This window comes from Eptatretus burgeri, chromosome 18 (assembly GCF_056783735.1).
Source record: "Eptatretus burgeri isolate ZD-2024b chromosome 18, Ebu_testis_v1, whole genome shotgun sequence".
Lineage (NCBI taxonomy): Eukaryota > Metazoa > Chordata > Myxini > Myxiniformes > Myxinidae > Eptatretus > Eptatretus burgeri.
The window spans coordinates 37,980,686-38,003,209 of record NC_140978.1 but is presented as its reverse complement, the minus strand read 5'-3'; the positions used below and the strand labels follow the sequence as shown (position 1 = coordinate 38,003,209).

At 45.8% G+C, this 22,524-nt stretch overlaps 1 protein-coding gene across 12 annotated transcripts in view; it reads right to left on the bottom strand.

Annotated features, from left to right (window-relative positions):
- Positions 1–22,524, bottom strand: part of XPOT (exportin for tRNA) — a 46,358-nt gene that overhangs the window by 2,793 nt on the left and 21,041 nt on the right. For 8 of the 12 annotated variants that reach the window (XR_015053375.1, XM_085864593.1, XM_085864595.1 and 5 more), the window contains 14 exons: positions 10,644–10,768; positions 10,339–10,483; positions 6,589–6,708; positions 6,288–6,382; positions 6,043–6,112; positions 5,598–5,836; positions 5,201–5,486; positions 3,523–3,712; positions 3,213–3,338; positions 844–960; positions 615–730; positions 479–526; positions 292–363; positions 121–177 (listed from right to left, as the gene is read on the bottom strand). Coding sequence is in view for 10 of the 12 variants with exons in the window: in XM_085864593.1 (XP_085720719.1) it covers positions 121–177; positions 292–363; positions 479–526; positions 615–730; positions 844–960; positions 3,213–3,338; positions 3,523–3,712; positions 5,201–5,486; positions 5,598–5,836; positions 6,043–6,112; positions 6,288–6,382; positions 6,589–6,708; positions 10,339–10,483; positions 10,644–10,768 (1,806 nt within the window). In the remaining 2 variants the exon portion in view is untranslated. Of the gene's footprint in view, positions 1–120; positions 178–291; positions 364–478; positions 527–614; positions 731–843; positions 961–3,212; positions 3,339–3,522; positions 3,713–5,200; positions 5,487–5,597; positions 5,837–6,042; positions 6,113–6,287; positions 6,383–6,588; positions 6,709–10,338; positions 10,484–10,643; positions 10,769–22,524 lie in introns of those variants that run through there. The other 4 variants (XM_085864596.1, XM_085864597.1, XM_085864594.1 and 1 more) reach the window with 3 other exon arrangements.

Here is a 22,524-nt window from a genome sequence, read left to right as displayed (position 1 = left end):
GAGGATGTTGGGGTTAGAGGGATTTCAGCTCTTGTGGTGAGCTTGTCATCAAAGGACAAAGATTATAAGCAGATCAAACAAAGCTTCAGATCTCTTCAAAATACAGCAGGTGTCCCAAACCTTCAAGTAGGTTTTGAACACTTTTGTGTCGGCCTGCTCCAGCACCTGGCAGAACTCCTACAACAAAGAAGAGGCAAGAGAAAGCCATATTAAACAACAACCAAAATTTTTTTTTTTTTTTAACCTCAAACATTCCTGTGGATCATGCTGTAGTAAACACAGTGAAGATACCTGGGCAACATCGGGTGTGATTTGCAAGCTTGGAAGGTAATCTTGTCGAAGGAACAGCAGAAGCTCTGGGCCCTGCATTGGAGAACATGGCGAGACATCGATTACAAAGCAATGGAATGTCAATTCATTTTGCTCTTCGTCGCGAGCAAAACTGACAATGATGCTCTGGAGCTAAACAATCACTCACCCGTTGTTGAAAAACTGACTTCAGTGTTAGGGCGCACTCGGCCAAGGCCTGAAAGCATACAGAAGAAAATAATCAAATCTGCTGCGAAGGCTGCAAATAATCACGCATCGAATCGGGAAATAAATTGTGGACCTACCACTGTCGTTTGTGCATCCATGAGGTCAAATGACGGCTTAAGTGGAGCCAGGAAGCAGGCAGGTACAACTCTCTTGTAGACAAAGTCCAGAAACACTGGAAGGGCATCTCCACCACCTACAGGAAGATAAAACAATTTCTCCAAAGCGAACCAACCAGCATTCACTCAGCCACGTACGGTCCTAAACCATAGCACCACCCGTTCCTCCAGAAAGCACGCAGCTGCTCACCCCAAGTTTCAATCATGCGTGAAAGGATGGTGAAGCACATCTTCTGAGCCACGGGGTCAGGAAACTCCATGGCACCCTGGACCACAGAGCCCAGCACCTGTTCGGCATCCATCGCCCCTGTCGAGCCAAACGAAGCACAGATTGCTGCTCGTCTCCATCGGTAATGCATTCTGGTGTAATAAAGCTCAGCTACTTGTTCGGATAAAATTCTTACAGATACTCCTGAGCAAACGGAAAAGGAGATAAAAAGATGCCAAAGTTGAGAATCAAAACCAGGCAACTAATGTCAGCAGGTTTCACACTGGATCCTAAAGGGACAAGCGGCAACCATGGCATTCTTGAAACCCCAAACAACGCTCATTCTCTTGAAGTCCAGAACATCTCAAGCCGCAGAGACCGACGAGTCTCCCCAACCCAAATGAGGCAGAATCGATTTGTGGGGACACCAACCATCCCCCGTTCCTACAAACTCCTTCCATCTGACATCGTTGTTTCCTTAAGGCACCATAAGGCCATTTTCGAAGGCTCAGCTTCTCTTCGACCCTGTGCAGTCCGCACCTCCAGTCGTCTTGCCTGCCTTCACCATTCTTGGTGAACGTGGCCCTCCGTCACTGAAACCGCCATTGGCCTATGCTCGTTACCCTGAAGAGTCCATCGTCAGGTGCTCCCAACCAGAGATACTAGGACCGAAAGCTCACGTTGTGGGTGTGGCAACCACACCATGAAGTAGCGCAACCAACAACATGACTAACCACTATCCAGAGCACAGATTAATCCACAATATCAGATATCCCTGAAAATTCTAGCTCATCCACAAGCTTCGACTTCGCATATAAAATAAACTCGAGCGAAATAAATCATGCACCATCACAAATTCCCACACTTACCACCTAAAGCAAAGGTCAAATATGACAAAAAAGTGGATCGGAGTTCAGGTGTGCCAAGGAAAGACTTTGTACAAAGGACAATGCCCAGTCGCCAGCTGGCTTTGGAAGCCAACTTTGAAACGTAGTTTGACCAAGAAAGATCGTGGTGATATCGCGACCTTGGAGTTTGAATGACAACTTCCTCAAGAGGATTAAGAAAGTGGAGAGGAGGGTTTGCCAGATGGTCCTTTCAGAGAGAGATCGTGAGAGTGAGAGTTGTTGGGAGTGAAAGACATATTCCCAAGTGTTTGAACAGCTTGTGATTTTGTCAAAGTCTGAAGAGAGGGAAGAGATTACAGTCTTCATGTCTGAAGGATGAGGGATGTCACAGCAGAGGGTGGAGTCATCAGCAAATAAAGAGGGTTTTCCAAAGAGTCAGAGATCATTAATGAAGACCGGGAATAGCACTGGGCCGAGAACACTGCCTTGGAGTACTCCAGCCTTGACAGGGAGAGTAGAAGAAAGGATTCCGTGGAGTGACATGCTCACTAGCAGAGTAGAGGAAGTCAGAAAGCCATGTGTGGAGTTGACCACGGATGCCATTGGCAGAGAGTTTGGAGAGCAAGGCAGTTCGTACGAAAAGCATGAGATGTGTCCAGAATTTTTTGGCATTCCACATTTTGACCACACCCCAGGGGGCAGAGCCAAAAATGACACTGCCCTTGCACCATGTGATTATCATAATTATCAAGTTTGGTGAATTTCTGCACAACTGTTTAGGAGTATACGACAGCATGATGGAAGGGCAGACAGACAAACACAAGAGAGAGAGACAGACAGGCCTCAATTACAATACTTCGTTTTTTAAAGAGCGTGGGGATAATTATCTCCTTTTACTTCATAGACCACCTTTACACAAGTGCTGGTTATCATTTAAATTTATTCCTCCATTCAAAAAAAACAGAGTACCTTCTTTTTTTTTTTTAAACGCAAAAAAAACGAGAGAAGTCGATGGCACGCCATCGCAAATCCCCACGTTTCCCACATCAAGCCAAGTTGTAAGATGGCAAAAGGTTCCACCAGGAATGACCTAATATCAAATTAATTTTTTTTTTCCCCCCATTTTGACCCCTGTGACCTGAAGTACCCATCCCAAAGGAAACGAACCGGGGATTAATGTCTGTCCTACAGTTTTAGGAGATAGCGTGATGGACGGACAAACAGACAGACAGACAGACAGACAGACGGAGCCGATTACAACTTTTTGAAAGAGTGTGGGGATACTTAAAAAGCACTGTTCTTCTCCTGGTATGAAAGATCAGGCAATACCACAGAAGCCTGATGTGTAATGGGAGACTGCAAATGCTCTCCAACAGTAATTAAAGCGTTAAAAGTATTTCAACACAATTCAAAAGCCTGGTGTTGGCTTAGTGGTTAGGGTGGCGGCTTGGGATCCTAGGGTCCTGAGTTCAAGCCTCGTTGGGACGCTGAATTAATACACACCAGGAGGTTGACTCAGCCCGTCATCCTTCCGAGGTCGGCAAAATGAGTACCAGTGTACTGGTAAGGGGGACACTGCATCAGCGGCATTGCTGCGTCCCAACCAATGATGCAACCAGCAGCCACAGGCTGTACTCAATAGAAAGAGAACACAATTCGAGCGACAGGATGAGACATATTTTCAGCATCCTCCCTCTTCGCATTATTCAAATACGCAAGTGTGATCGACGACAAAGTGGTCCAAGGGATATTGAAGGGTCAACTCACTTGTCGATATTAACATCAATTCCTGATCTCAAGCCTCACTCCTTACCCTGATCAGATATGATGGAACCAAGGCCATTGGTTAGCAGTGCAAGCATGAAGGTGTAATAAGCCCGGCGGATGCTTTGCTTTTCTAGCGCTGCAGATTGGTCATTTTCTTCAACCGGTAGCCGCAAACCTCCCAAAATCCCTGTCAGTACCACGGGAAAGACTTCCCGCACCAGTGGCTGCACCTGAACCTGTCAATGAGACAATACCAACATGACACCCAAAGCAAAAACCTTGGACGCATGCATGACATTGCATGGACAAGCAATTCTTTGTACAATGTGTACTGGAGCACACGGTCATTGAATGTTTCAAATCTGGTGGTACATATTTGATCTATTGTGTGTGTGCATATTATATATATATAATGTCCAGGGGGTTCAACCCAACCTGGATTAGTGGCCAAGCTTCTCCCTTGAAGGCCTACAGCCGAGACTCGGAGATTAATGCACGCACGGGAAGGGGGCGGAGGGGCGGAGCACAGCACGGGAGGGTGGGGGATAATACTTGAACCCCACTACAATACACAGATACAGCTTCTTAAAAGGAACACATTTAATGAAAATCAACAAATATTTACAAAGGACAATAATTCAAAAGGTAATGATAATAATTAAGTAAATTAATCCTAAAGTCGAAGCGCCTCTTCATACAGACTCAAATACAGACAAAGGGAAAATAAAAAATAAAGAAAACCCTTCCTTTTCGAGTATTCTTGAACTTAGCTTGGCCCATAGGTTGTTTGTGGAACTTGGGATCGAGGCGCTTCTGTTCGCATGTGCAGACGCGCACAACAAAATGGCGCCTCGTTGCTTCTCTCAAAGCGGGACAAACGCATGCTAGGCAATCCGCAAGCAGCACTCCACACCAAGGCTCAGCGATCCAATGCAATGGCTTTGTGCGCCGATCATCCTCACCAACCCAACCAAGAGCCAAAGGCCAGCGTCTTGCTTCACCACACGAGCCAAATCACCTCAACATGAATACAAGGATCGTGCCGTCCTCTTCGGGCGTACGCTCACCCTCAACTCTCGCCTCTCCAAAATGCGCAACCAACCCTTCCTCTTTGATCACGCCTCTCAATCCTCCGCCTCTGGGGCATGGTCTGCTCGCACGAAACCCGGGAAGGCGGGGCTTCTGCCGTCACGCCCATCAATCAGCCTATGGGGTGAGACTTTGCTTCTGCCTGCTTGGCACATTTGCTTGTTTCTCCTCATGGTTTTGGTTATGAAGACAGATAAAAGTCACAGGGGGCAATTACATACTGGGGAACTTATTCTTACTCCCGAGCTAATTAACACCACACAACCCCATGTGGTGACAACACTTAAGCTCAAGGTTCTCGACTTAATTACATTGAGATGCCTCCTACACGTCCACGGACTAAGCAACTCTACACAATGTTATATTCCCCATTAAATTCCTCCATCCACCCCCACAACTGTAACAATAATATATATATATATATATATATATATATATATATATATATATATATATATATATATATATATATATATATATATATATATATATGCAGAAACACAAAAGTTGCACACGCATACACACACAGTTATTAAACAAAGGTAATCTAAAATCTACTCATTTGTGGAAATATTGCATGTCTGAAGTTAGAGGGACAACTCCAATAGGCAAGAAGAAAGAAACCTTAGTCCCACCTTGAATTTTCCCACAAGCTGGTTGAGGAGTGGGATGGCATCGAGCACGTCACGGGTATCACCCCGTGAAAGCATTGCCTGCAGTGCGGCAGGCAGGTAAGGCAACAGCTCTACGTCCAGGCAAACAAGCATTCGGTGCAGGAAAGAGCGTAGAGCGGCGCGAATTGAGTCGCGCTGCAAGGGGCAAGCGAGCGCCGGCAGGAACGCACTCAAGCAGGCCACGTACACATCTGCACAGCCAGATTCACGTACCGTTGCACGGCTGCTGAAGGCCTTACTTGTGCGGCTGGAGCAGGGAAAGGAGCGGCAAAGGTGGATAAGTGGAGAGCCCTGTCTGCATTGACATCAGCACCACCACCACAAAGGTAAATCCTTGCTTTCCGATACAACGTCTAACCTGGCAAAGCTGACAGCATGGGCAAGGCTCTCAGCCAGTGCTGCTTGCCGGTCTTCGTCGGTCTCAGCTGAAAGGCGGGCCAAAAGCGGAGGAAAGGCCGCTGTGAGAGGGCCTAAAAGGCTGCCCAGTAACTCAGCCTTACGTCCGACAGCCAGCTCACCGCACGCCACCAAATAACCAGCCATTTCATAAAGGAACAGCTGGTCCTCTCCACTAAGTGCGAGCTGAAGACCATTCACCTTGGCATGGGTACAAAGGGCAGGATCTTGACACAAACTTCACAGTATTTACCATTCAAAAGCAACTTCACACTCACATTTGAAGAAATCATCCAAATGAATTTTCCTCAATTCTGGAAACCAACTTGCCTTAACTTGACTTCAGACCAATTCCCTTTTTTTCTATTTTGACTACAACATCACAACAAACAAAAAAAAGTAGTTACCCTAGGAGAGAACACCAGCAGGTCCTGCACCTGACACAAGATCTCCTCCACAAATGGCATGATCTGCTTGCTGATCAACCGTAAAGTACATGGACATCAGAAGAGAAAGCTTTCCCATCATGACAAAGGATGAACTTCATGAAGTTTCCATTGCACACAATGCTAGGGTTCTTTTTAACCAAAAAGGAAGCAAAATAAGAGTATGACAGACACAAAAATGATAATAGTGAGAAGATGTGGAGAACCTGAGTGATTTGACAAAGCGGCTGAGCAGGTAAGAACAGCGACTGCGGACTTTTGCGTTTGGGTGTCTTAAGCCTCGACAGTCCAGGAAACCAACCTGAGAGGTGGGGAAAACAAATTAGGGAGTGCGGGGGGGGGGGGGGGAGGGAATAACAATGAAAGTAGGATAACACTGAATGGCCAAAACACAACCACCCCCAGCCCCCACGACTCAAAAAGTAGAGCGAGAACAAATCAAACTTGATCGTCACTCAACTCAAAAAATAGATTTTAGGTGTCTTAGTCACAACAAATCCAACTTGCCAGTACTTCTGGGATGTGTTGTGGTTCGGCAGAGAAGAACTTGTCATAACGCACAACAGTTTCGAAGAACTGCAGGGTTACCGCACAATGCTGGTAGTGACTCACTCCAGAAAGGACCACCTACGAAGAACCACATGGATTATGAGACCAATACAAAGCAAATCGAAAAGGCCTGACAGGAGCATGATCAAAATAGATATTTCGATCACAAAGCAATCGCCAAGGGTAGGCCTCCCCCAGCATCTGTCAGGCCAAGATTAAGTGTGGGGAAATCCAATGATGGCCATATTCTTTTTGGATTGCCACATGACCTTGACCTTCAACGTTTATGGATAGAGTGTAAATTAACAAAACGTGTCCCCATCTACAACCAATCAATAAAACGAATCATGAAAATCAGAGGAAAATTATTCAAGTTATGATCAAGGTGATTTTTTTTATTGTCAATTACCAGTGGATCACAATCCGAAACAAGAAAAAGATCAATCAGAGATTGCAGACCCTCGCCAGCACTTGTTTTGTGTGGCATTTGTGTATGAGTGCATTACGTAATTAAAAAGACACATGACTAGAACTGCCACTTCATAACTGCTGGCAGTGATGACTGGGTACCAAGACGTCCCGCTTTGATCGGACACCTGACCCTGACCCACGACATTTATTATTATTATTATTATTGCGGAGAGGGTATTGCGTTTGGGTCCGTTTGTTTGATTGTCCGCACAGAACTTTAAGTGGTTTTCTCCGCAATCGCTTGTCGAATTGAAACAAAACTTTCACCATTGGAGCGACGACTCATGTGGATTGTTTTATTGATTATTATGGCATGGTCGTTTGTTTGTTTGTTTCATGGGATATAGTTGAAGTCAAAATAGGAATCGTCATATAAATCATGTGGTGTGGCAACCATGTTGGAAAAACAGAAAAAAAACTTTGGCTCTCTGCATCTCTGAAACCACACCAAAGAAAAAAAATTGAAACGTGGCACACGGCAAGCACTCCTCATGGGGAATGTGTGATTTTTTTAAAATGACATCACAGGTGCCTTCTTTATGACGTCATAATTGCATATGTAGAACGCTACATCCGATCAGTATGAAACGTTTTGAGGGTCACCTTGGGATAAAATGATTCACAGAAAAGAAATTCTTTTAAATGGCATCATCGGTCACGTGATTCGGCAGCCATATTGTTCAAGTTTAAAAAAATAGAAATAAAAATAAATTCAAAAAAAAAAACTTTAAAAAGTATTTTTTAATGGGAATATAACATTGTGTAGAGTTGCTTAGTCCGTGGACGTGTAGGAGGCATCTCGATGTAATTATTCTCTGAAGTGGCTGAACAGTTCGATGCGAAACTTTACATGCATGACCACCTATCCATGAGGAGCAAAAGGTTCACACTTGTCATAGGTCACATGGTTTGGCAGCCATGTTGTATTTACCCTGAAACCTATTTTAAAATATAAATTCTTCTGCAGAATGGCTGGACAGAACGAGGAGAAACTTCACAAAAAATGTTCCCCAGGCCATGGGTGTACAAGTTTCAGGAATAATTGATAGGTCACATGGTTTGGCGGCCATATTGGATTTGAAAAATATTCAATGAATCGACGTGAAACTTCACAATTGTGATCTGGTCGACATGTTTTAAATTTCAACTTGATCGGCCACATGGTCTGGCAGCCAGAATTTTTTATTTTTTACCTCCACCACCTAAGGTGGAAGGAGGTTATGTTTTCGCCCATTTCCATCCGTGTACAGGATATCTCAAAAAGTTGTGGACGGATTCAGATGAAATTTGGTGGACAGGTTTGGTGTGTGACAAGGAAGAAGCGATTAGATTTTGGTGAAGATCCAGATCCGGCCACTAGAATTTAAGTAATTCTTCACCATTGAGAGATGGGGCCAAAAAAGGATATATAGCATATTTCAAAAATGTAATGGGCTCTATATGTTCCAATGGATCAGGCATTGTGTGGCAGAGGTATGCGCTCTTCCGAGTGCCCTTCTTGTTTGATCTGGGGGTTTTTTTTTCTTTTCATTTTTTGAATAAGGCTCACTTGGCTGTGCCTGGATGGGTTTTAGGGGAGATGAGTAGCAGCTGAAATGTGAATCCTATCCAGGTTCCTCCTGATAATTTCATCTTTTCTTTTTTCTTATTTGGTCTTCCATTTGATTTGAATTAGATTTATTTTAATCCCATTTGAAATTCTGCTGGCATGCAAATATAGATTCAGCTCAGAAATTGGCAGCAAAAAAAAGAAGAAATAATTTTAAAAACCTGAAATGTACGTTTGATACTCCTTGGGGTCCTATAAAAACTTTGGGGTACCATTAAAAATTGTGGGCACGAAATGCACAAACAAACCCAATAACAGCAAGGTATAAAAGCTTCCGCTATACAATAGTGGGAGGTTTACAGAGCAACAGAAATGCACTTCACACACCACGGTCACCCTTATGTAACAAGTTATAGTGTCAAGGAATCTATTACCGAACAGATCCAGCAGAAATGAAAGTAACACCGAGGCATTATACAGTAAGTACTCTTAACATGTCGGCAACTTACAACCAAGACCATAAAACATTCGATTTTGCCATGCGAACATACAAGACCACCCATGCAGCCCCAACTACAGAACATTAAATAAAAAAATAAATAAAAGAGGAGGAACATTCCAATTCCATTCCAGAAAATAAACCTTTAAAAGATGCTTCAAGCATCTGCTCTGGTTTCTGTATATCTGGAGTCCAAATGGTACAATCACACACAAACACAATCTAAAGCTTCACCGACACCATCATTATCCCAAGCACATGATCATGTGCTACACACCCCCACCACTTCCTCCAAACCACGATGCTTGAAGGAGCACAATTTAAATTTTTGGCTTTGTGCAATTGGAGTGTTAGACGTCTTGTTGGAACACTGTACACTTGAAACATAACGGATCGCTCTGCCATTTCCTTTTGATTTGCGGACCAAGTGAGTCACGGAATGTATGGAAGGAGTTCCACTTCACCATCAATCTTCGGCTCTCATCCAAGAATGTAGAACTCTCGATATGCGGCTGTTTTTGTTGTGTGGGATATGTATGTTTGCACAAGTACAAGCGTGAATATCCTTTGTAGTCACGGACGATGTGAGGATTCCATGTGAAAAAAAGTGGAAAAACCCGAGATCACAGGATAATCCGAAGCAGATCCCCATGCCTATTGGCAAATGACTACAGCTTGTCGATCCCAAACTTGAATGTATACAATGCCTCAGCCATCTCTGTGTTGCCCAAATAATAATAGTACAAATAAAAATAGTCAGAAACAAATGGCAGCATCACTGAAGTTGAAGTTCAGACCTCAGCATCTGCTTGTAACAGCTCCAAAACATCCCCACTCCCACTTGGCACCACATAGTCCTGGGTTTGGACCACTCAATCAAAATGGTTGACCCAAAATTTGCCTGCTGAGCAGATAAACCAGTTGAAAGTGCCTACATTTTGGAATATAGATCCTTCCGAAAGAGAACAAAATATTCAGTCAAAAAAATTTAATAAATAAAACGAACAATTTAAACAAAAACAAAGATTTTATGCAAGAATGGATGCTTTTTCATGCAAATAAAAAGGTGAATGATCTGCACGTGCCGTCGGATACAAACGTGATTGACCAACAGCATTGGCTGTAGGTAACGTACATCCTCAGAACTGTGCATACGAGGGAGATGTTTACAGAGGGACAAGAAACGTACCGTGCGCACCATGTCCTGCAGCACCGACGCTTTGCTTTCATCCCCAGAGAAATGTCCGCAATGACCTGCTGGGAGAGCCTCTCCTAACAGGTATAGCAAACGCAAAGCGAGCTCAACTTCACCAAATGCACAATCCTTCCAGTCCCTGCAGCACATACACCATTAACAATGTCAGGTTTTCAATGTAAATCCCTCAGAAATAATATTTCCTTTCTTTTTATTTTGGGGGGGGGGGGGTTAAATGGCAAAAGAAAGGCAATGGCAATCATTCAATGGCTCAAGCTCGCTGTGGCATGGAAACAAACCTAAGAGTACCGGTGACCACTCGGTGTACTGAGAGCAGCAGGAGATTCGGCGCAACTTGTGCCACTTTATCCAGCAGAAGCTTCAACTGCTTGCGGTAATCCAGGAACATCACCTCTTCCTCACCCTGCCCGCTCACCGTAAGATCACGACACGGCAAGGAAATGCAAAAGTCATGAAGATTGTGGTCCAATGCGATTTTTAAAGTTCATCCTATAAGCCAAACTAGTCGAGTCAAAAACATTGAAATGAAACAAGACTGGTTTCAAAAACAGAATTACAACATCCGATCTGATCATGATGGAATTTGTTATATATTCAGAAAAAAACCCCAATAAATTCATGTAATTTCCATGGAGGCAGCAAAGACCCTCCATTGAGGTCGTCGCAAACGTACGACATACCCAATGCAAATTCTGGACAGCAGCGTTTACGCTTTTCACCCTTCATAACAACCAAATGCAATCACAATTTAAATATACACCTGAGCGGGTTTGAAGGTCAGCTCGGATACAAAACTTGATGCAATCGAGTGTTAATCAACCTTAGCGACTATGGAAAGTGAAAACAGAATTCAAATTGAATCTATATTAATATTTCGGCACGCCCCTTTCTTTGTTCCACCTTCAGATTTTTGTTACTGCATGAAATGAAACAAGATTTGGCACATATACTAATGATATTATTGTCTTCCTTAAGAGGCCCCTCAAAATTCGTTTTGATGCATTTTCACAAACTCCAACGGATTCCATTCAAATTCGGTACGATTATGGCTTTTGGTCCAACTTAGGTCATTGGCTATAATTTTTTTCCATAACACTTCCGATATTCGAAAAAAAAAAAAAAAAAAAAAAAAATCGATAAATCGATAAATCGATATCCCTTATGGGATTTTCCATTCAAATCCACTCAAACTTAAGGCCTACGGGGGACGCAAATTTCCACTTTGCCCCGGGTGCTGTTTACCTCCGCTACGCCAACCTGTTAGGGTTAGCTACCCTAACACTAACCCCAACAGCTAACCCTAACCCCAACAGCTAACCCTAACCCTAACCGCTATTCAGGAAATTTGCAAGAAAGCCCGGGCAACGCCAGGCTTTATTGCTTGCCCGAGCAACGCCGGGCATTACTACTAGTATAAAATAAACACATGAGGCCGCTCAAAGAAAAAAAATCTCCATATTCCAGGAATCATTCCCATCATCATTATACAATTTTCAAACCCATGTTTATGGCCATGAAATAAACACTCTAAGTGTGTGCATTTAATGGCTGTATCCAGGACAGAGCTGGACCCCAACTAAAAAGGACCCCCGGTCCACCGAGAAACTCAATCACTCACTGCCTGCACATCTGCGCGGCGTCACGTAACCAGCCAGCTCGCCGTGGGATGAAATGCCCTCACAAAACCTTAAACCGTCCGTTTTTCACCAGAATTATTTCAGGTACTTGTAGAGCACATCCCCAAATCATCTAAAATATAAACATTAATCTCACAGACGCTACGAATAAGCAGTCCCTCATGAGGACAGGTTACGAGGTGAAGCAGCAAATGGAAAGCATGTGATGTCCCTTCCAGTCTCACGGTTATTTGAATTGAATCCATGTTCCTCATGAAAAGTGTGTTTCTGCACGGATTTGCACGAAAATTTTCATTAAACGTGTAGCTACACCAGAAGGTCCCAAAAGTGAAAGCAGAAATCAACTAGACCTTAAGACAGCCTCGTTATATAGCATGGAAATGTATGGCAGCCCATGGAAGCTACCCCTCGCTGCAATGCATTCCACACAGACCGAGGATATAAACATTCAATTTTCACAAAGCTTGATGCAACCGAGTGTAAATCAACCTTAGCGACTATGAAAAGTGAAAACAGAATTTAAATTGAACTTAAAATAACCACGCGAAGCAGTGTTGAAGTCAGCGGACCTCGTGTTGCCCAATAAACAGGGCCAGATGACAGAGGTAAAGAGAAACTAGTTGGTCAAATAAAATCTTAATAATCCCTATGAAACCCATTATGCATTACAGCCATCTGATGCTTCCTTATAGGCCATTTGACCAATCGGTCATTTTGAACTTGATGACCCTGTAACCTTGACCCCGAGGCGAAAATGCGAAAAAGGGCTCAAACTATCTATGGAGAGCAATTGGTATTATCGTGTCAAGTTAGAACTAAATCGGCCGAAATGTTGAGGAGGAGATAGAAAAATAAAAATTGACAGACGGACGGACCTGAGGACATTGAATGGTTATATTACGTCAGTGAGCCGACCTAATAATCCTCTTGTAGGGTGATAGCAATACCTCGCTCGCTTAGAACTACTCCGTAGAACACAAAGAGCTCTTTGTCCTGGAGAAATTTTTACTAAAAAAAATATAAAAATAAAAATTAAGAAAATCCATACCACGCTGTACGTACTTGCTGAGTAAATGCACCTGCCGCCACCACAGGTATGCACACGCTCTAAGACAATCAGGTGGAAGTAAGTGGCTTGTGCTTTAGACTTTGCGACATCGACCATGAGAACAATTCTCAACAATGGAGATAAAATAAAAAGCTTCTGCCTAGTCCATGACAAAAACAAAGTCAACTTGTTCAAGGAGCAGTTTGTAACTTGCACAGCATCCGGATAAATGGCGACGCTGCAAGCGCAGAGGACCGGGCAGCCCTAGAATTTCCCGAGCTGTCGTTTTCTCCACCGAAAGTGGACAGAGGGTTTTGTTTTAACCCGTCTGTTTGTTTGTGAGTGGCGTATCTCAAAAAAAACAAAAGCTATGGATGGGTTTGGACAAAAATAAAATAAAATAAAATAAAATAAAAAAAACAAAAACTTGGTGGCCAGTTATAAGGTGTGTGACAAGAACGAATCGATTCAATTTTGGAGAAGATCCGGATCCAATTTTTTATTTTTAAAGCGATTCTGCACCCTTGATCGAGGCGGGCCAAAAAAATATATACTTCACTTCATCATGTGAAGCACGATATCTCAAAAAGTTGTCGACGGATTATAACAAAACTTTGCAGAAGAGATGGGTAGGTGACAATAACAAGCCGATGAGATTTTGGTTCATGTCTGGATTCAGATACAGCCCATCAGTGGGATACAAAATGCAAACTGTTCAGCCTGGTGGCGGTATGCGCTCCACCGAGTGCTGTTATAGTTTACCATCTGTATTATTAATATTAGCGCTATTATCAAAACCTCAATGAAGCCCTCATGTATACAGCTCTGAGAATAGAATACAAGCGTCTTCAAAACGAGTGACGTCTGGATACAGATCACCAGATAAAATGAATCTTTGAGCACGACTCAGCATACAAAGTTTCTCGATGACAGTAAATAAATTAACAAGTTATTTATAAGAAACGAGATAATCTGCTACCAATAAACTTTGCCACATTAACAAGCTGACCAACATTACCTACGTTTAACAGCTCATTCATTTGAAACACCGAGGGATTTTCCCCAACGATGGCATTACATACACTTTTTACGAGCTTCATTTAACACTGGACAGACAAGAAGTGAAACTGGTCACCGGTAGCAATAGCCTCGCATAATGGACGCAACTGTTGAAAAGTGACCATGAGAAATAGGAAGATTTGGGTGGTGCGTTGTAAAAGTTAAATATGGTTTAAGGTTAAGGAACTTGTACGTACAACTTCTTGTGATGTCCCTGGGTGAAGCGCCAAAGTGGGGCCTTGGCAAACATTCAGGAAGGTGAAAAGGGTGAAAGGTTGCATATCATGATGAAAGGAAGGAGAAAGGGGGAGGAGCTTTGATCGCCTCCTGAGGGGCGGAGTTTCATTACACCCGGAGGTGAGGAGTTTTGGATGGTCTCCAAGTTCTGCGGGTCTCACGAGAGTTTGTTCGGCACGAAGGAGGGAGATCGACACAGACAGCAGAGCAATGGTTCTGCTTGCCTGTCCGTCATCTCTCAACGTGTGCTTCATCGTTCCTGCTTGCCTGGTCGTCATATGTTCATGCCCGTGTGCATCACCTGTTCACCTCTCCTTTCCATAGACTTGCTTCCTCCTTGTCCACCAGCCTCACCTGCTTCTTGTCCCCTTTCCCCATCAGTGAACAACTCTGGTGTGTGGCGCCATCGATTTTATTCTCATTGTATCCCTATTTACCGCACCCTCCCCCAATTCCGCTGTCGTATCCCTCCGTCAGATTCAATCTTCCCCTGATATTTGTTGGGAAATAAAACCCGTTCAATTTGATTAAGGATCTCGTGTGCTTTCTTGTGATTCCCACGTGTGCGAGACGTTGAACGCAGTAAATGATCGTTTCAGTTCATCACAAGATCAACACCTCCCACCACGACGAGGTCAATATGAATAGACTCATTGACACTGCAATACTTTTCACAGTCGATATCCATTGAGACTCAAATCAGTGTCATTTTAGGAGTTGCACTTCACATGAAGAACGATTTGAAATGTCCATGAACTAATCTTACACCTCCCATTGCTGAGCACATCTTGTGCTGCAGCAAGAGCACATCTTGCTGCAACTTTCCCTCCGCTCCCAACTCTTGTTTGTCTGTGTGTGTGTGTAACAGTGACAACTTGACTTGCATCTCTCTCAGACCACACAAACTTTTAACCACTTATCCCCATGAAGACAGTTTGCTCATCAAAACATCATGTGGAAGAAATAATAGTTGGGAATGCACGTCCATATAAAGAATCATATACTTCCGGTTCTGGGTTTGGAGCGTCGACAGGTCTCCTTCAGGGCTATCTGCTGACGATCTCAAAGTTAAGTTTCCGATCATCTGTCCCGTTTTAACTGTTTATTTTCTCAGCGACATGTTACTGTGTGTCATAGTTCGGTTTTGTTTCAAAAATCGTGCTATTTTGTGAGATTTTGTCGACCTTGTTTTACCAGGTGCTTGAGGCCTACCGGTTCCCCTCGGTGTACAATCGTGTTTATTTGTTTTTTTCTCCCCATTACCTTCAATTTCTATCTTCCCCACTTTCCTAACGTCCCCCATCCTTCCCAACTAATCACTCTATTTCTTATCTTAAATCAAAAAAAACAAACAAACATACAAAAAAACCGCTACCTTTCTCTTTGCACACTCAAGAGTCTCGATTCTTCTTCTTCATCTCTTCTTCCTCGATTTTTTCGACAACACTTCCATGACCTAATCTGTTGAAAACTCTCTCAAACAATAATAATAACAAAAACGATCTCTTATAATGCTTCATCTTCCTCTTTCACACGTGTGGTACTCTTTACTGTATCATAATGCACTACTCTTCTGCTATTTAAACAGACTGCTCTCAATTCGACCTCTCCTTCATACCTTGCCTAAAAAAAATCCAACTGTTACAGCGTTTCTTCTCTCCATTCTCTGACTTCGCCTTTATTGCTTCCATCAAGAATTGTGTTAAATCGCACCTCTGACCAAAAACCTTTAAAAACCCCAATTTGCTGTGAATGTTCGCTTTCCATCAATCATTCTTTTTTCCAACTTCAGTGCAAACTCACCCCTCACTCTCAAAGCAACCATCCCACTCTTCTCCCTCCAAACCTCCCTCTCAACTCTCTCAAAAACTCCCCCCCTCACCTTTCTCCCACCATTCATCCCCCTTACTCATCCTTCTCAAAGTTGCGCCACCCCCCTCCCATCCACAAAGCTGCGTCCTTCCACTGCCCTCTCTCATCAATCTCTTCAATCCACCTCCTCAAATCCTCAACTGCCTTCTTCCCACTGTCTTGTCCCCCCCTCTACCCCAGCACCAGAGCCTTTTCTCCTCCTCAATTCGGCCCCTTCCCCAAGCTATTCTGCAATCCCCCACACTCTTTCAACAACCCTCCTCACCTCCCCCCCCCCTCATCCCTTGTCTTGTCCTTCCCTCCCCCCACCCCCTGCACCCAAAGCTTCCTCCCCAACCTCTTCATTAAAAGTGTGGACCTCAAATATCCAGGGCCTTCGCTCAAACCTTTCCGATCTTTCCATACAGGTTGCCACTGACAAACCAGACAATCTGCTTCACAGAGACTTTCCTCCCCCAAGATATGTCTGACTTCCAAGTATCTCTCCCTGGTTACTCCCTCCTCCGGTTTGACAGACATGAGCCTCGTCCTGTTGGAGGAGTTGCTCTCTTCATCAAAGACTCTATTCCTCACTCCATGCACTGCCCTCACTCCCCCACACCCCCAGGAATACCTCTGCCTACGGCTTCCCCTCCACTCCCACCTCATGTTTATATGTGTACTGTACCGTCCACCTAACAATGATGACTCCATCTACACCTCACTATCCAAAAACATGGACCAACTTCTATCTTCTAATCTGAACTCTCTCTTCCTCATATGTGGTGACTTCAATTATCATTGTGCCAGTTGGCATTGTGTGGGTACCTCTCTCACCTGTCATGGCACCTCAGCAAAAGCTTTCTGCGACTCAATCGGTCAACTTCCCGACCCGGATCTCAACCCATGGGACTCCATCTCTTCGGGATCTGATTTTGACAAATTTCCCTGACAATATCTGCTGATCTTCCTCCACTCCAATCGGTTCTTCTGACCACGTCCTTGTCAAAGTGGATATCTCTCTGGCTATTATCAGAGAACCACCTCACTGCCGTCGAGTCTGGCATTTCACTCAAGCCGACTGGCAGGGTCTCCAAGCAGCCCTCAAACCTATAGACTGGTCTCCTATCACTACATTCTCCAACATCAACTCATCCTGGGAATTCTTTCAAAGAAACTTGCTCTCCCTCATGCACAGATTTATCCCCTCTCGTCTTCAGTTGTCCTACCCTTCCTTCCGCCCTTGGTTCACTGAAGCCTGTGGTGAGGCAGTTGTTGTGAAACAACTTGCCTTTCCCTCATGGAAAGAAAACCCAACTGAGAGCAATCTCAGTTCCTTCCATAAAGCTCAGAACAAGTGTGTATCTACCCTCAGGAGAGCCAGAAAACAACATCTTTCTAATCCCAAGTCTGAAGTCTCAAACCTCTGTCCCTCAAAATCCTGGTGGCCTCAAATCAAATCTGTTTCTGGTGTATGTTCCCCCTCCATCCCCTCCTTACCTCAAATGTCCGCACTGCCTATACCGCACGTGAAAAAGCAGAATGCCTAAACTCGGTGTTTGCAGCTAAATCTTGTGTCCAAAACCCATCGCTTTCTCTACCCACCTTACCCATTCGCACCCAACTGTCCCTGGACTCTGTGTCCTTTTCTCCTGACAAGGTGGAGAGCTTGCTGTCAAACCTCAACTCAGATTCTGCAACCGGTCCAGACGGCATCAGCCCACATGTCCTCAAAGCCTGCTCTTCTGCTCTTGCTCACCCTCTCTCTGTTCTATTCACCCTCTCATTTCATGCACAAGGTCATCTGCCATCTGCTTGGAAATCAGCAAACATCACTGCCCTGCATAAAAAGGTGCAAAAACAGATCCGTGCAACTACAGACCAATCAGCCTTCTCCCAATCATCAGCAAGGTTATGGAATCCATCATTGCTTCAGACATTAAAATCCTTCCTCTTCTCCAATGGCTTGATTTCCAATCATCAATTTGGTTTCAGACCAGGTCACTCTACCCTGGATATGCTGCTTCTGCTCTCCCAACAATGGATGGAGGTCCTCAATGCCAGACAGGAAATCCGAGCCGTATCCCTGGACATATCACGTGCTTTTGACATGGTCTGGCACCCTGCCCTGCTCACCAAACTCTCTTCCTATGGTATTCAAGGCCATCTCCACTCATGGCTCGCAGACTTCCTCTACTGTCGCAGTCAACGTGTGGCCATAAATGGAGTACTTTCATCCCCTCTTCCTGTCCAGGCTGGAGTTCCTCAAGGTAGTGTTCTTGGCCCTGTTTTTTTTCTGGTTTTCATCAATGATCTCTCTGACTCTGGAAAATCCTCTATATCTCTTTGCTGATGAATCCACCCTCTGCCGTACCATCGGTCATCCCTCATACCGGCAAGCAACAGCTTCTTCGCTCACTGCAGATCTGGATAAAATCACAAACTGGTCCAACACGTGGAACATGTCTTTCATTCCGGACAAATCTCACACTCTCACTGTCTCTTCGAAAGAACCGTTTAGAAACCCCCCCCCCCCATCCACTTTCTCAACAATCCTCTGGAATTAGTCCTTTCTTTCAAGCTTCTGGGTCTCACTATCTGCCATGACCTTTCCTGGGAAAGCCACATTTCAAACCTCGCCTCCAAAGCCAGTCACCGACTGGGAATACTCCGTCGTGCAAAGTCCTTCTTTGGCCCACCTGAGCTCCTGACCACTTACAAAGCTTTTGTCCGCAGCTTGAACAAAACCTGTCAAAGGGCGGAGGAGCTCCTTGTGAGCCAACGGCCATCCATATCTAGTGCCCAACTGTGTCTGCGGACGTCCTCCTGCAGTTGGGTTACTTCTTATTAGGAGGTTGGTGGCAGGATTTGCACTCCAGCCACCGTAAAACGCTTCATTCCGCAAAACGCAAAAACGCAAAAAAATCTGAAAACCCACTCCGTGGGAGTACCTCCTGTGCAGCTTCCCTTCGCAGGGCAGCTCACCGGATGATGGGATTGGGGCAAAGCCTTCGGGACCCCCAATCTTTGATAGGAGGGAAACCACGGGGTAACATCCCTGGGTCAGATTGCGGGAGAGTGTGTCGGAGTGGTGCTGAGGTGTCGTCCACCAGACGGCGGTCTCCTTGGGTTAACCTGAGGCGGTCCCTTCGGGTGGGTGCCTGGAATGTCCTATCCCTAAGAGAGGATGATCACCTGTCTCTGTTATCATCTGAGCTCAAGCGTTTGGACATCGGGATTGCAGCTCTCTCTGAGGTTCGGAGACCGGATTGCGGCGAGATAATGGTGGGTGGTTACACCTACTATTGGTCTGGTCGCTCTGATGGTTACCATACCCAAGGAGTTGCTGTAGCTGTGTCCAATAAGCTGACCCCAATGATAATTGAGGTAACACCGGTCAACGAGCGTATTATGAGATTAAGGATTCGTCACTCCTTAGGTGTCATTTCCCTGGTCTCTATTTATGCTCCGACTGAGGCGAGTGATCTTACCGTGAAGGATGCATTCTACGCCACACTCGAGTCTGTGGTTGATCAGTGCCCCAGACGAGATACACTTCTAGTCTTGGGGGATTTCAATGCATCGACTGGAACTGATAGGGATGGTTATGAGGTGTGTGTTGGTCCCCATGGGTCAGGAACTATGAACCAGAATAGCACTAAGTTCCTTGACTTTGCAAGAAGTCATGGACTTAGGGTGGCTGGTTCATGGTTTCAGCGCCCGCAAGCTCATCGCTGGACTTGGTATTCCAACGCTGGCGGTGTGGCAAAGGAGATTGACCATGTCCTCATTGACGGTCGTTGGAGGATGATCCAGAACTGCAGGGTCTACCGGAGTGCTCAGTTCCTCAATACTGACCACAGGCTTGTTGTAGCAACTCTAAAGCTGCACCTTAAATCCTGGAGAATGGTACCATCCCAGCCTAGGCTGGATGTTGCCAAGCTCAGGGATGAGAGAGTAGCTGAGGAGTTTGCGAACAGGCTGAGTGGACACTTGGGGGGTCTGGGTGCTTTGGGGGTCCTGAAGAGTTGTGGAGCACCTTCAAGACCACCGTCCTTGATGTTGCCGGTGGATGCCTTGGAGTTCACCGCAGGGCAAAGAAGAATTTTGTCTCTCAAGGGACACTGGATACCATTGACCAGAGTCGCAGGGCCAGGCTGAATGGCAGAGCTGAGCTGTTCAGGGAGCTGAGGCGTAAAACTGTACGTGCACTGAGGGTGGACAAGGAGGCCTATGTGCGAGGAATCTGTGAGGGGTAGAGCATCACCTGTGGACAGGTGATTCTCGTCCCGCTTACAGGGGAATTCGCGCATTACGTTCATCCAAGCCCATCCCTCGGAGCACTGCAGTTCGAGCAGAGAGTGGTAGGCTCTTGACAGAGGAGTCTGAAGTGAAGGCCCGCTGGGCCGGTTACTTTGAGCGGTTGTACCAGGCTGATCCCCCAGCTGTCGAGTTGGACGTCAAGGGTGTTACAATCCCTGTTGCTGACCCTCGAATCAACTGTGGTCCACCATCGCTTGTGGAAACACGGGCTGCGGTGAACCAGTTGAAACGGGGCAAAGCTCCAGGGATCTGTGGCATCCATGCTGAACTTCTCAAGGCTGGTGGAAATGCTGCACTTGCGTCGTTGCATGCAGTTTTGTGCTCTGCCTGGAACACAGGCATCATCCCAACTGACTGGAAGAGGGGCCTTGTTGTCCCTCTCTGGAAAGGGAAGGGTGATCGCCAAGACTGCAACAACTACCGAGGGGTGACGCTGCTCTCAGTGCCGGGCAAGGTCTTTGCTCGGATAATTCTTGATAGGGTTCGCCACCATCTGCTTGAGCACCAGCGTCCAGAGCAGTCAGGCTTTACACCAAAGAGGTCAACGATTGACCGTATCCTTGCTCTTCGTGTCCTCACTGAACGCAGACGAGAGTTTCGGCAGGGGCTGCTTGCAGCCTATGTTGATCTCTGTAAAGCGTTCGATTCAGTGAATCGGGATGTCCTCTGGAGGATTCTTGGTCTTCGTGGGGTGCCACCGAAACTGATCGATCTGATGTCTGAACTCTACTCTGGTACTGAGAGTGCTGTGAAGTGTGGTGGTACCGCCTCTGACTTATTTCCAGTTGTTACTGGAGTTCGTCAGGGATGTGTACTTGCCCCCACACTTTTCAGCACTTGTATGGACTGGATTTTTGGGAGGATGTCGGAGAGATCAAGTTGCGGTGCATCGTTTGGCAATGTCAAGATCTCGGACCTTGATTTTGCAGATGATGCAGTCATCTTTGCGGAGACTTTAGACATCCTCTTGGGGGCCCTCGAGGTGCTGAATGAGGAGTCGGAGCCGTTGGGATTACGGATTTCTTGGGTCAAAACAAAGATCCAGGCTTTCGGTGACATCTTGGATGCTGCTGTCCTGTCTGTGTCTGTTTGTGGTGAGGATGTTGAGGTCGTGGATAGATTCACTTACCTTGGCAGTGATATTCATGTCTCCGCAGGTTGTGAGCCGGAGGTCAATAGACGTCTGGGTCGGGCCTGGGGAGTCATGGATTCACTGGATCATGGGGTGTGGCGCTGCCGGTACCTGTGCGGGAGGACGAAAGTCCGAGTCTTCAGGTCCTTGGTACTTCCAGTCTTGCTCTATGGGTGCGAGACTTGGACTTTGACCAAGGATCTGAGACGGAGACTTAATTCCTTTGGTACCAGGTCTCTTCGGAGAATCCTTTGCTATCGCTGGTCGGATTTTGTGTCCAACGAGCGGTTGCTGAGAGAGACTCGGATGAGATTTGTTACCTGCATAGTCCGTGAGCGTCAGCTGCGGCTGTATGGACATGTGGCTCGTTTTCCTGACTCTGATCCTGCTCACCAGATTCTCTCAGCGAGGGAGTCTCATGAGTGGAGGAGGCCAGTGGGCCGACCACGTGCCTCATGGTTGCAGCAGGTTGACCATCATCTCAAGGAGATGGGGATGGGCCTGGCATCTGCCTGGGGGATGGCCAGACGGAGGCCCCTGGAGTACCGGCGGAAAGTGGACGCAGCGACGCGCTGTTCTGGCACATGCTCCCATACCTGACCTGACCTTGATGGAGTACTGCTCTCACTCTGGGCTGGTGCTCCTGTCTCCCACCTTTCTCGGCTTCACGCTGTGGAAACCAAGGCATTTCGGATCATTGGCATCTCCCGCAATGAGGCTGAGTCTTTGGGCCTCTCACTCAATCACCGCAGGTTGGTTGGTGGTCTTTCTGTCTTCTACCGTCTCCTCTCCAGCCCCGCCCCCATGCTCTCTCTGCGATTTGTCCCACCACGTTTCCACAGGGCGCTCAAGGTCCGTCAACAGCCCCCTTC